We start from the raw sequence: 13630 nt of genomic DNA, 5'->3' as shown, positions 1-13630 counted from the left end.
AACAGCCATATTCTCACACCTCACAAATGACACGAACAGAGTCTCGAAGACAACCACCTTGCATATACACCCTCACAGACACATGGCTGTATACAGACACATCCCTAGAACAACACTCACAGACCCACACAGTCTACGACAACTGCCACATGGTCTGACCCAGACGCACCCTCACCGACAACAGCCACAGACACACAGCCTTACCACCAACAGCTGCACTCTTGGGCAGACATGGTGTTTCACAACTCTCACAGACACACACTGTCACAGCCAACAGCCATCAAAGACAACAGCCACATCCTCACACAGACACACAGCTTCAAAGATGACAGCCACAGATACACCCTTTCCAAAGCACCACCTTCAAACACACACCCATCCTCACAGGCAACATTCCCTGACACACCTACCACCACTTGCACACGTGCATACTCTTCAGGGATCTACACCCACAGGCAACAACCACACTTTTTTTTTTTTTTTTTGCCTTTTAGGGCCCCACCCACAGCATATGGAGGTTCCCAGGCTAGGGGTCGAATCAGAGCTACAGCCACCGGCCTACATCATAGCCACAGCCATGCCACATCCGAGCCGTGTCTGCAACCTACACCACAGCTCAAGACGACGCTGGTTCCTTAACCCACTGAGCAAGGCCAGGGATCGAACCCTCATCCTCATGGATGCTAGTCGGGTTTGTTAACCACTGAGCCACGATGGGAACTCTAACAATGCCAAATTCTTAACCCAATGCACCACAAGAGAACTCCATACTTTATTATTTGTTTTAATTAAAACCCCTGAACCACCAGGGAACTCCCAATTTCCCATTACTTTGCAGCTCCATGTCCCCAATTTTCAGACCCCTAAAAGCTGTGACCCACAACCCCCATCCCAGAGCTCCAAGCCCCTCAGACCCAGTCTTCTAAGTCCCCACTTCCAGACTCTCCACTTGACTGCCCCCTTTCCCAGTGTCCCCTGACGGCTGCTGGTCCATGTCCCCAGCAGGTCGTGTCCCCTGCCCCAGCGACCCTGTAACCTTACAGCTATGTTAGCCGACCCCATGCTCCCTGAGCACCGTTTCCCCCACCTTGGGCCCCATACCTTTGACCCTCGCCCTTGACCTGCACCCCATCCTGTGTCAGCAGACGAGGCGGGCACTATGAACAAGCTTCGGCAGAGCCTGCGGCGGCGGAAGCCAGCCTACGTGCCGGAGGCATCGCGCCCACACCAGTGGCAGGCAGACGAGGACGCGGTGCGCAAGGGCACGTGCAGCTTCCCGGTCAGGGTGAGTGGGCGGGGCGAGTGGGCGGGGCTGCAGACAAGGGCACGCTGATCTCTGTGCGCATGCGCCTCCGGTGCCCATGCAGAGGCGGAGACCCAGACCGGTATGGAAGAGGCTTCACGTCCCCAAAGAACCGTGGATCTTGCAAAAGCAGGACCCCACGGCCTGGGTCCTTCAAAGTAGGGATTAGAAACGCAGACACATTCTCTTGTGCCTGGAAAATATTACCTGGCGTTGCGCGGGGGCGGGGCGGGCGCGACCCGCCTGGAGTCGCACTGTTCTATGGAGCTCATAGTTTCCAGGGGGGCACCGGAGGGTCTCAGAAATTCTGTAACATTGGTAAAGCCCTCTACTGTTGAGAACTTTCTAGTTTAGACCACCACAGTGACCCTTTACAACGCACACTGAACTATTGTAAGGGAGACAGCGGGATTCAGGCTCATATTCTCACCGGGTGCCTTCCTGGCTGGGTGAGGACAGAGGGAGGTCACAGCCCCCCTCTTCACCGCCTTATTTTCCCTTCCCCCAGAAGCAGACCTGGAGTGCGAGGGATCCATTGGGAGGTGCAGGAGATGCTGGTGGGAGTGAGCAAGGGAAGGCGGCCCATAAAGGGTGTGTTACTAAACTGTACCTGTGGGCAGCTGAGCTTGATGCCACTAGAGAACTCTGGAAAGGAAAGCCACCCCACACCCCCGACGGGGTGAGGGAGCTGGGGCACGTGTAGCCCAGGTCCCATCAGTCATTGAGTGAGGCCAGCACAGACGCTGGCGGTCAAAAGGACACCAGTGATGTGTTAAGAAAGCTCGGGGATAGAGGCAGGGTAGGAATCCCCACTACCTGCCGTGCTTCAGTTTTCTCCTCTGTATCTCTGGGACATGAATGGGGTACCCACCTTGCCGTGTTGGGGTGCAGAGTAAATGAATTAATACATACAATATGCTTAGGACATTGATGTGTCTCAGGTGCTCAATGAACACTAGCAGTTATTGATTATTTGGCTCATTCCATGTCCCCCTGTTCTCTCCCCACCAAGTACCTGGGCCACGTGGAGGTGGAGGAGTCCCGGGGGATGCACGTGTGTGAAGATGCTGTGAAGAAGCTAAAGGCGGTGAGTGAGGGGCTGGAACAGGGAGGGGTCAAGGTCAGAGTGGAAGAGGCGGCCCTGACCACGCCCTCTGTCCTCCTCCTCCACTCCAGATGGGCCGGAAGTCTGTGAAGTCTGTCCTGTGGGTGTCAGCCGATGGGCTCCGGGTGGTGGATGACAAGACTAAGGTAGGAGGCCCGTGGGCCTGGGAGTGGCCACTAGTGGGCCCCTCTTCCAACCCTGCAATGGGTCCAGGGATGCCTTCCCACCCAACAGGATGTCCCTCCCTTGGGGACCTTCTAAACTAAGCTGTGTGCTCCTGTGACATCTTGGTGCATCTCATGGTCATAGTTCAGAATTGCGTCCCATGGCTGTTTGTGAACTGGCGTGGATAGTGGGTGAGAGCTCAGACTGCAGAGCAGCTCAGATCCCAGCTCCCCTACTTAACTGGCTGGGTGACCCTGGGCAGTGGGGTGGAGTGGGGTATGTGATTTAACCTTTTCGTCCTTCACTTGCCTCATTTGTAAAGTGGGGATAAAAATGGACCCTACGAATAAATGAGCAAGTGTACGGAGGGAGTTCCCATTGTGGCTCAGCAGGTTAAGAACCTGACTAGTATCCATGAGGATGCGGGTTCGATCTCTGGTCTCGCTCAGAAGCTGGCATTGCTGTGAGCTGTGGTGTAGGTTGCAAAGGCGGCTCGGATCCTGAGTTGATATGGCTATGGCATAGGCCGGCAGCGGCAGCTCCGATTTGACCCCTAGCTCGGAAACTTCCATGTGCTGAAGGTGTGGCCCTGAAAAGAAAAAGAAATGAATAAAATTTCTTGCAAAAAAAAAAAAGGGAAGTATATGCAAATAGTTTAAAACTATGTATGATCCAGCAGAGGTGTTCCGGTTAATGAACGTTAGCTGCCGTGTGCTCATGTGCTGTCTACCCGGCCAGATGGGAGCTCCATGGGCCAGGGTCTGGGTATCTGCTGGGCATCGAACTCCTGGCCACAGAGCCTTGCCAAGGAGGCAGCCAGCACGTGATGACACTTAGGTTAATGACTGAACAGGATTGGCGCCTTGTTAACACCTCCTCCCAGAAGCTTTCCCTGACAACCCCAGCAACTTGGGTCAGGCACCTCCGCTGGCTCCTGAAGGCCTTTGTGCCTCCCGCTCCCAGCCCTGACCCCTCTGCCTTTGCCGCCCTCATTACAGCCCGGCTGTGACTCTGGCCTGTCTCCATCTGGTGGTGGGTCTGCTTCCTGCCCTAAACCGGGAGCTGCATGGGAGCAGGGCCCATAAGCGGTTTCACCAAGTGCAGTGTCCCCACCCGGTTCAGGACAGGATATAGAACAGACCCTAGGGGGGTGTTGAATGAATACACGAAGAAAGGTTCACATGCCTTCCCTGGGCTCCCCGGCCCCTCCCAGGACCTGCTGGTAGACCAGACCATCGAAAAGGTCTCCTTTTGTGCCCCTGACCGCAACCTGGACAAGGCTTTCTCCTACATCTGCCGCGATGGCACCACCCGCCGCTGGATCTGCCACTGTTTCCTGGCGCTCAAGGACTCTGTGAGTATCAGCAAAGCCCAAAGCCCGCTGACTCTTCTCTCTCATGTCCTGGTGTTCCACCCACACCGCCAGGCAGCTTTGTGGAGTCAGCCAAGTCACTCCTGTCGGTGGTCTGGAAAAGGGGGTGCCCTCAGAGCCCCTCACTTAGAAGATTGTTGTTAAGACTTGAGAGATTAGTACAGAGTGTTTGGAACGATGCCTGGCACAGAAAACACTCAGGAAAGCATTAGTTCTCCTCCTTCTCACTATCAATAGCCCTTCATGTTTCTCTAACTTCTCATGGAGGATCATATGCGTACAGTAACTTGCACAGATGGCCTGGGCACAGCTCCATGAACCTTTGCTTGTTTTTCTTTCTTGGCCGCCCTGCGGCGTGTGGGGTTCCTGGGCCAGGGATCAGATCCAAGCCGCAGGTGCGACCTATGCTGCAGCTGCAGCAGCACCAGATCCTTTAAGCCACTGTGCAGGGCTGGGGATTGACCCTTCATCGTGGCACTGCAGAGACGCTGCTGATCCTATTGAGCTGCAGTGGGAACTCCAGCTTTTGCACATTTTTAAACCCCACCCAAGTCACGTTGTGGTTTCCTGCCCGCAACAGCCCCCTCAGGCCCTTCTGAAATAATACCCCCCAGGGTACTCACCCTTCCTGTAGCCTCAATTCTTTGTGCCTGTGGTTCTTTATACTTGTGGGGGAGGATCAAGGTCCCCTCTGAGAATCTGATGAAAGCGACAAATGGACTGTTTTCTGAGAAGCATTCTCACAGGATTCTGAGGCTTGTGAGAGAAAACCCCCAGATACCAGTGATTTCTGTGAAATAGAAGTTTGTGTCTGTTTCATGTGAAACACATTTCTAGATAGGCAGCACAGCATTGCTCTGCACTCAAGGGCCATGGCTGCTTTTGTTTGTTTGTTTTGCTATTTCTTTGGGCCGCTCCTGCGGCATATGGAGGTTCCCAGGCTAGGGGTCGAATCGGAGCTGTAGCCACCAGCCTACACCAGAGCCACAGCAACTCGGGATCCGAGCCGCGTCTGCAACCTACTCCACAGGTCACGGCAACGCTGGATCGTTAACCCACTGAGCAAGGGCAGGGACCGAACCCGCAACCTCATGGTTCCTAGTCGGATTCGTTAACCACTGCGCCACCACGGGAACTCCGGCCATGGCTGCTTTTATCTTGTTGCTACAGTGGAATGTGGCTTCCATGCCATGATCCAAGATGAATGTGCTTGCTCCAGCCTTCGCATCTTCATCCCAACCACATAAAGGACGGGGCCAGGAAAAGGTGCACGCGCCCTGCTTTTTGGGAGGAGCGAGCCACTTCCTCTTGGTCAGAACCAATAGGTTACATCCTTTTGGTCAGAACCTGGTTACACAGATATCCCCAGCTGTCAAAGATGGTGGAAAAGACAGTCTTTATTCTGCCCTGTCTCCTGGACTCTGATCTCAGACCCTTCCCAACTTAGTAGGAAGCTACAGTCTCAGCCCCCTACATTGGTTGCTGGCAACAGAAACTAATCTAGCTAACGTACATGAAATGATGGAAAGGATATGAGGAATCACACACAATCCAAGGGCAACTGGAGCAGTAAGCGTCAGAAAGAGCAGAGAGCAGAGCAGCCCGGGTCCAGTCATAGAACTTCCTGCCCCCAGCAGAGTCCCTCAAGCAGCACCAGGGGACTGTTCCTTTAGGGCGCCATGGCAGAGATGAATCCATCTCTGGGTTCGAATGCTAAAGAGGAGGCATGGGATCCACCTAGCAGGCCGCTGTCTGCCTGTGAGGATAATGGAGCACCCAGATCGATTGATCTAGTGTTGAGCACCCAATTCGATTGGTCCATCGCAGGGAAATTAGAAAGGACTTGGGGGCGCTGTTAAAAAGCAGGAGGGATGGGAGTACCCCCTGTGGTGCAACGGGATTGCTGGTGTCTCTGCAGTGCCGGGACACAGGTTCCATCCCATGCCCAGCACTGTGGGTTAAAGGTTCTGACGCTGCTGCAGCTGTGGTGTAGGTTGCAACTGTGGCTCAGATCTGATTCCTGGTCTGGGGCAGCTGAAAAAGGGGAAAAAAAAAAAAAAAAAAGCAGAGGAATGGATCCTGGAAAAGTGAAACAACACCTGTCTCCATTCAGAGACTTGCCATCTTTTCCTTCATTTTCAGATATCCCAACTCCACATAGCTCTGAGCTCCCCAAACTAGTCAGTACCCCCCACTTCTTCACATGGGGGTGGGGGCAGAGGAGAATGAGCCATGAGGCTGTGTGTTGCCGTTTTGGACTTGGCCTTGGAAGCCATACAGCCAGTGCTTCTGTGGCTTCTTCTGCCCAGGCAGAGGTCCTCCCAGGCCAAGGGAAGAGAACAAAGACTCCACCTCCGATAGGGGAGTGACAGAGTTCTGGAAAATCACGTGGGGTCAGACATTTGTTGCGGCTGTTTTTGGAAAATACACTGCCTCTTGGTTGGTGTGGATTTGGTGTCGAATCAGCCGGCCGTGTGACCTTAAGCACAAGTGGCTTCTCCTCGCTGGGACTCAGTTTCCTCCTGCGTGAAATGGGGGTAATAGCCGAGGCTGCTCCCACGGAAGCACCCATTTCAGTTACACACGGAAAGTTCGAAACTGTGTCCTGTAATCAGTGTTCAGTAAATAGGAACAGCTGCTGTCATTTGAAGACTATTTGGGGATGCAAATCAGAGCAAGGAGAGCGCGGGGCCGTCTCCTCCGAGTACAGTGTGACCATGGCCGAAATCCTTCCCATGTCCAAGCTCTGGCTTTTTTCTTTCTTCTATTGTGAATAGTACTTCTGTGGATATTTGCATGCACACATTTGTTTGACTCTCTGTTTTTAATTGCTCTGGTTATAAACCTCGGAGTAGAACTGCTGGGTCCTATAGTAAATTTATGTTTTGATTTTTTTTTTCTTTAGGGCCACACCTGCAGCACATGGAGATTCCCAGGCTAGGGGTCGAGCTGGAGCTGGAGCTGCTGGTCTATACCATAGCCACGCTAATGCAGGATCCGAGCCTTGTCTGCGACCTACACCACAGCTTATGGCAACGCCAGATCCTTAAGCCACTGAGCGAGGCTAGGGATCCAACCTGCGTCCTCATGGATGCTAGTCAGATTCTTTTCTGCTTAGCCACGACGGGAACTCCTGTTTAATTTTTTGGAGTCATTTCCAAATTGTTTTCCACCATTTTACATTCCCACTGGCAATGTATGAGGTCCCAATCTCTCCACATTTTTGCCAACACTTTTAAAATACTATTATTATAGCTGTTCTATACGAATGAAGTGGTATCTCATTGTGTGTTTTTTGTTTGTTTGCGGGGTTTTTTGGCCGCACCTGTGGCATTCAGTCATTGAACATCCTTTCATGTGCTTAGTGGCCATTTGTATATCTTTTTCAGAGAAATATCTATTCAAATCCTTTACTGATTTTTAATTAGGTTGTTTGTCTCTTTGTTACGAAGTTCAGAGTTCCCGTTGTGGCTCAGCATGTTAAGAACCTGACTAGTATCAGTGAGGATGTGGGTTCAGTCCCTTGCCTTGCTCGGTGGGTTAAGGATCCGCCTATGTCTCAAGCGGTGGTGTAGGTCACAGATGCATCTCGGATCTGGCATTGCTGTGGCTGTGGCAGAGGCCAGCAGCTGAAGCTCTGATTCGACCTCTAGTCTGGAACTTCCATATGCCGCAGGTGTGGCCTTAAAAAGAAAACATATATATATATTGTTGAGTTGTAAGGGCTCTTTATATATCCTGGATACCAGATTCTTATCAGTTATATGATTTACAAAACTTTTCCCCCATTATTTTTTTAATTAAATTTTTATTTTTTATTATTTATTTATTTATTTTTGTCTTTTTGCCATTTCTTGGGCCGCTCTCGCGGCATATGGAGGTTCCCAGGCTAGGGGTCAAATCGGAGCTGTAGCCACCGGCCTACGCCAGAGCCACAGCAACTCGGGATCCGAGCCACGTCTGCAACCTACACCACAGCTCACGGCAACGCCGGATCCTTAACCCACTGAGCAAGGGCAGGGATTGAACCGGCAACCTCATGGTTCCTAGTTGGATTTGTTAACCACCACAGGAACTTCCCATTATTTTTTTTTTAAAGCCAAACCCTCAGCATATGGAAGTTCCAGAGTTAGGGCTTGAATGCAAGCCATAGCTGTGACCTGTGCCGTAGCTGCCGTAATGCCAGATCCTTTGACCCACTGTTCACCTGATTCTTGCAACAGTCCTGTGAAGCAGGTGCTGTCAGAGGTCTCCTTTTACAGATGAGGAGGCTCAGGCACTGAGAAGTGATTTTCTTGAGATTCAGCAGTTGAGAACTGGGAAAACAGCCTCAATCCCAGGCTATCTGGCCTTGGACCCTGTCAAGTAGGCTTGAAGATTTGTAGTTTAAACCCCCAACACTACTAGAAAATGTTTTGGAGGAGTTCCTGTCGTGTCACAAGAGAAATGAATCCGACTAGGAGCCATGAGGTTTTGGGTTCAATACCTGGTCTCACTCAGTGGGTTAAGGATCCGGCGTTGCTGTGAGCTGTGGTGTAGGTCGCAGACGTGGCTCGGATCCCGCATGGCTGTGACGTAGGCTGGCAGCACTAGCTCTGATTGGTCCCCTAGCCTGGGAACCTCATGCCACAGGTGCGGCCCTAAAAAGACAAAAAACAAACAAACAAACAAAAAACCAACTTACCCCAGACACTTGAGCATGCATACCATTAAGGAGAATTCATATTTATTTCCAGCTCCTTTTTTTCTTTCTTTTTTTTTTTTTTGGTCTTTTTCCTATTTCTTGGGCCGTCCCGCGGCATATGGAGGTTCCCAGGCTAGGGGTCGAATCGGAGCTGTAGCCACTGGCCTACGCCAGAGCCACAGCAACTCGGGATCCGAGCCACGTCTGCAACCTACACCACAGCTCACGGCAACGCTGGATCATTAACCCACTGAGCAAGGGCAGGGACCGAACCCGCAACCTCATGGTTCCTAGTTGGATTCGTTAACCACTGCGCCACGACGGGAACTCCCTTTTTTTTATTTCTTTTTAGGACCACACCCGATGCATATGGAGGTTCCCAGGCTGGGGGTCTAATCACAGCTACAGCTGCCGGCCTTCACCACAGCCACAGCAACGCCAGATCCTTAACCCACTGAGCAAGGCCAGGATGGAAGCTGCAACCTCATGGTTCCTAGTCGGATTTGTTTCCACTGCACCACGATGGGGGGAGGGGGCAGTGCACACTCCTCAGCTCTTTTTCTTTTGAAATGCAATACATGCTGATCACAAACCTTAAGTATACATTTGCTGGGTTTTGACAACTGTATACACCAATATAACCCAACCCCCCCATCATGATCTAGAATGTTCCCACCACCCAGACTGTCCCCCCTCTTCATGCTCCTTCCCAGTCAATCCCCTCCCCCCCCCCCCCCGTGGTGTAAGAAACAACCCGTTCTGGCTTTTTTTTTTTTTAATTAAAGTCTAATTGATTTACAATGTTCCATCAATTTCTGCTGTACAGAAAGTGACCCAGTCGTATATATATATACATGCATTCTTTGTCTGATACTATCTTCCATCGTGTTCCATCACGAGTGATGGCATAGAGTTCCCTGTGCTGTACAGCAGGACTCTGTTGTCTGATTCCGCCATTTTTTTCACCATTGATTAATTTTGCTCAGTTCTGAAACTCATAAATGGAGCCGTCCGGTATTACACTCTTGTCTCTGGCTTTTGTCCCTCGGGGTGCAGATGTGCACGGAGGCCCTAAGAGGTGAAGGGACTCATCCGGGGTTACGCGGCAGCTGGAACCCGGGATCCTGGCATCTGTCTGCCCCGCACAGCGTCGCTAAGCCAGCCCCAACCTCTTCCCACAGGGCGAGCGGCTGAGCCACGCGGTGGGCTGCGCTTTTGCCGCCTGCCTGGAGCGGAAACAGCGGCGGGAGAAGGAGTGCGGGGTCACGGCGGCCTTCGATGCCAGCCGCACCAGCTTCGCCCGCGAGGGCTCCTTCCGCCTGTCTGGGGGTGGGCGGCCCGCGGAGAGAGAGGCCCCCGACAAGAAGAAAGGTGGGTGCTGCCCGGAGGGTGGGGCCGAGGCATCCAGGTTTGGGGTCGGGGGAGGGAGAGCTGCAGAGGTACAGGGACTCTACAGTTTGCAAAGCAAGGCACCAACCGCGAAGTTTGGTTACGGTTTATAAACCATGCTTCGGTTTGAGTCCTTTGGGCAATATTCTGTCGGCCACAAATCGCGGCAAAGCTCACCCAGCGCATTATTATCTGCTAACCCAGGGAGGTTCCCGGGCTTTTCAAACCAAGTACCCAGATCTGTTATTGGCTTGTGACGTCAGCTTGCTGGGTTGTAGCTGCATTTTAGAAAGAATAGAAAATACCAGAGTAATTGAATGTAATAAGGGTAAGTATAATTAAATGGTACGTGTGTGTGTGATGGGTTACTCTGTAAAAGTATTTTATATTCTGGGTTGCCATGAAAGTTTGGTAAATACCTGGTGAGCTCTAACCTTCTAGGTCAAAGGCAGATAGTCTGTAAGTTCTCAAATATTTTAAAAACATAAGTCTGGATTTCCCATTGCGGCTTAGTGGTCACAAACCGGACTAGTATCGATCTCTGGCCGAGCTCAGTGGGTTAAGGATCTGGGGTTGCGGTGAGCTGTGGTGTAGGTCGCAGACCCATCTCAGATTTGGTGTTGCTTTGGCCATGGTGCAGGCTGGCAGCTGCAGCTCCAATTCCACCCCTAGCCTGGGAACTTCCATATGCCACAGTGCAGCCCTAAAAAACAAACAAACAAAACACCATAGGTCTGTTATATGCTGAGTGAAAATGCAATTTTCTTTTCTTTTTTTTTTTTTTTACTGTGGATTCCGGTTTTTAGGTTTTTGGAAAACACTGCTTAGAATTTACAGAATTTACCATTGAGAACCAGGATAAAGGAGACTGAAGCCATTTGACAGATATTAATAAATGCAACGTGTGATCCTGAATTGGATCCTGGATATTTTATATATATATATATATATATATATGGATATATATTACATGTATGTGGAATATATGTGTGCACTATACATATGAGTATACAGAAATGTATATAGAGAGAGCCGAACATCCATAAAGGACATGAGCCGGACAGTTGGAGAAGTTGGAATATGGACTGTAGATTAGCTGATAGGATCACATCCACATTAAATTTCCCAAGGGAGAAATTGTTCTTGTTCTTAGGTACGTGCTGAAAGTTTTAGGGTCGAGTAAGCTGCCTGCAACTTACTCTTTCTTTTCCTCTCCTGTCTTTTATATATAGTAGTGTGTATCCATCCGTCTCAAACTCCTAATTTATCCCTCCCCTCCCTTCCTCCTTCTGTAACGAGTTTGTTTTCTGCCTGTGAGTCTATTTTTGTTTTGTAAATAAATTCATTTGTATCTTTATTTTTATAGGTATATATTTTTTGGCTGCACCCGTGGCATGCGGAAGTTCCCAGGCCAGGGATCAAACCTGTGCCACAGCAGTAATGCCAGATCCTTAACCTCTGCGCCACGAGGGACCTTCTGTATTTTTTTTTTTTTTTTTTTAGATTCCATTTATAAGTGATTTTGTATGTTATTTGTCTTTCTCTTTCTGATTTGCTTCACCTAGTATGATAATCTCTAAGTCCATCCATGTTGCTGCAAAAGGCATTATTTCATTCTTTTTATGGCTGAGTAATATCCCATTGTATATATATGTATATACCACATCTTCTTTATCCATTCGTCTGTCAATGGACATTTAGATTGCTTCTATGTCTGGGTTATTGTATGCAACTTACTCTTAAATGATACAGAAAAAAGACTATGGAAGGAAAGACAGAGCAAAAACAGTGACAAGTTAACACTGGAGCGCACTGGTTAAAAGGACAGGGAACTCCTTGTTCCATGATTACATCTTTTCTGCAAGTTTAAAGTATTTGTATGGAGTTCCCGTCGTGGCTCAGCAGTTGACGAATCTGACTAGGATCCATGAGGATGAAGGTTCGATCCCTGGCCTTGCTCAGTGGGTTAAGGCGCCGGTGTTGCCGTGAGCTGTGGTGTAGGTCACAAACACGGCTCAGATCCCGGGTGGCTGTGGCTGTGGCATAGGCCGGTGGCTAAAGCTCTGATTCGACCCCTTGCCTGGGAACCTCCATATGCCACCGGTGCAGCCTAAAAGACAAAAAGATGAAAATAAAATAAAGTATTTGTAACTAAAACGTTAGGAAAACAAATATTTATCCCTTGGTAGAATATTAAGAGTTTACAACCTATGTTTTTCTTTGTAAATTACACCACCATTTACAAACCTCTTGACAAATTTAAATAGTTCCTTACAACTTAGAAAATATTTTGCTGTTTTTTTGGAGTTCCCGTCGTGGCGCAGTGGTTAACGAATCCGACTAGGAACCATGAGGTTGCGGGTTCGTCCCTGCCCTTGCTCAGTGGGTTAACGATCCGGTGTTGCCGTGACCTGTGGTGTAGGTTGCAGACGCGGCTCGGATCCTGCGTTGCTGTGCCTCTGGTGTAGGCCAGTGGCTACAGCTCCGATTCAACCCCTAGCCTGGGAACCTCCATATGCCGCCCTCCATATGCCGCGGGAGCAGCCCAAGAAATAGCAACAACAACAAAAGACAAAAAGACAAAAGACAAAAAAAAAAAAAAAAAAAAAAGAAAAAATATTTTGCTGTTTTAAAAAAGGGAGGGGGTAGTTTCCTTGCAGTGCATCGGGTTAAGGATCCAGCATTGTCACTGCAGTGGCTCAGGTCACTGCTGTGGTGCTGGTTCCGTTCAAGACCCAGAAACTTCTGCAAGCTGAGGGTGTGGTCCCTCCCCAGTTTTTTTTTAAATTGCTATTTATATCATCTATTAGAATTTGTAAATAATTTTTTTTTAATAGGGCCATTCCTGAGGCATATGGAAGTTCCCAGTCTAAGGGTTCAATTGGAGCTACATCTGCTGGCCTGTGCCACAGCCACAGCCACTTGGGATCTGAACCAAGTCTGCGACCTACACCACAGCTCACGGCAATGCTGTATCGTTAACCCACTGAGGGAGGCCAGGGGTCGAACCTGCAACCTCATGGCTCCTAGTCGGATTCGTTTCCACTGCATCACAACGGGAACTCCAAATTGTAAAGAATTTTATCATGGAGTTCCCCTTCCAGTGCGTCAGGATTGGTGGTGTCTCTGGAGCGCTAGCACGAAGGTTCGATCCCCAGCCCAGCACAGTGGGTTAAAGATCCAGCGTTGCCACAGTGGCATAGGTCAGGACTGCAGGAGCTTCTGATCCCCAGCCCAGGAACTCCATATTCCTTGGGGCAGTCAAAAAAGAAAAAAGAAGAAGAAAAAAAAGGATTTTATCATCAACAAAGCAGATTACACAGGGTAGTTAACGTAGGGCCCGAAGATACGTTTTACTGTTTGCAGAAGAACCTGCAGAGTACACATCCTGTCACATTATGAGTCTTTACTATTTGTATAGGATAGTAGAGTTTACAGAGTACATCAAATGCTTTAGAGTTTGCAAAAGATTTTGCTGTTTCCAGAGGATATTATATTTCCAGGTACTTTGCATTTTTTATTCGTATTTTTATTTTATTTTTTGTCTTTTCAGGGCCACACCTGTGGCATATGGAGGTTTCCAGGCTAGGGGTCCAATCCAAGCTGTAGCCA

At 49.7% G+C, this 13630-nt stretch overlaps 1 protein-coding gene across 4 annotated transcripts in view; it reads left to right on the top strand.

Annotated features, from left to right (window-relative positions):
• The window catches only part of NUMBL (NUMB like, endocytic adaptor protein), a 28140-nt gene that overhangs the window by 4725 nt on the left and 9785 nt on the right, over positions 1 to 13630 (top strand). For 2 of the 4 annotated variants that reach the window (XM_021094402.1, XM_005655856.3), the window contains exons 3-7: positions 1146 to 1285; positions 2316 to 2390; positions 2480 to 2554; positions 3787 to 3927; positions 9811 to 10000. In XM_021094402.1, the coding sequence (XP_020950061.1) occupies positions 1146 to 1285; positions 2316 to 2390; positions 2480 to 2554; positions 3787 to 3927; positions 9811 to 10000 (621 nt within the window). Of the gene's footprint in view, positions 1 to 1142; positions 1286 to 2315; positions 2391 to 2479; positions 2555 to 3786; positions 3928 to 9810; positions 10001 to 13630 lie in introns of all 4 variants that reach the window. The other 2 variants (XM_021094401.1, XM_021094400.1) reach the window with 1 other exon arrangement.

This window comes from Sus scrofa, chromosome 6 (genome assembly GCF_000003025.6).
Source record: "Sus scrofa isolate TJ Tabasco breed Duroc chromosome 6, Sscrofa11.1, whole genome shotgun sequence".
Lineage (NCBI taxonomy): Eukaryota > Metazoa > Chordata > Mammalia > Artiodactyla > Suidae > Sus > Sus scrofa.
The sequence above is the reverse complement of the archived record's forward strand: the minus strand, read 5'-3'. Positions and strand labels throughout refer to the sequence as shown.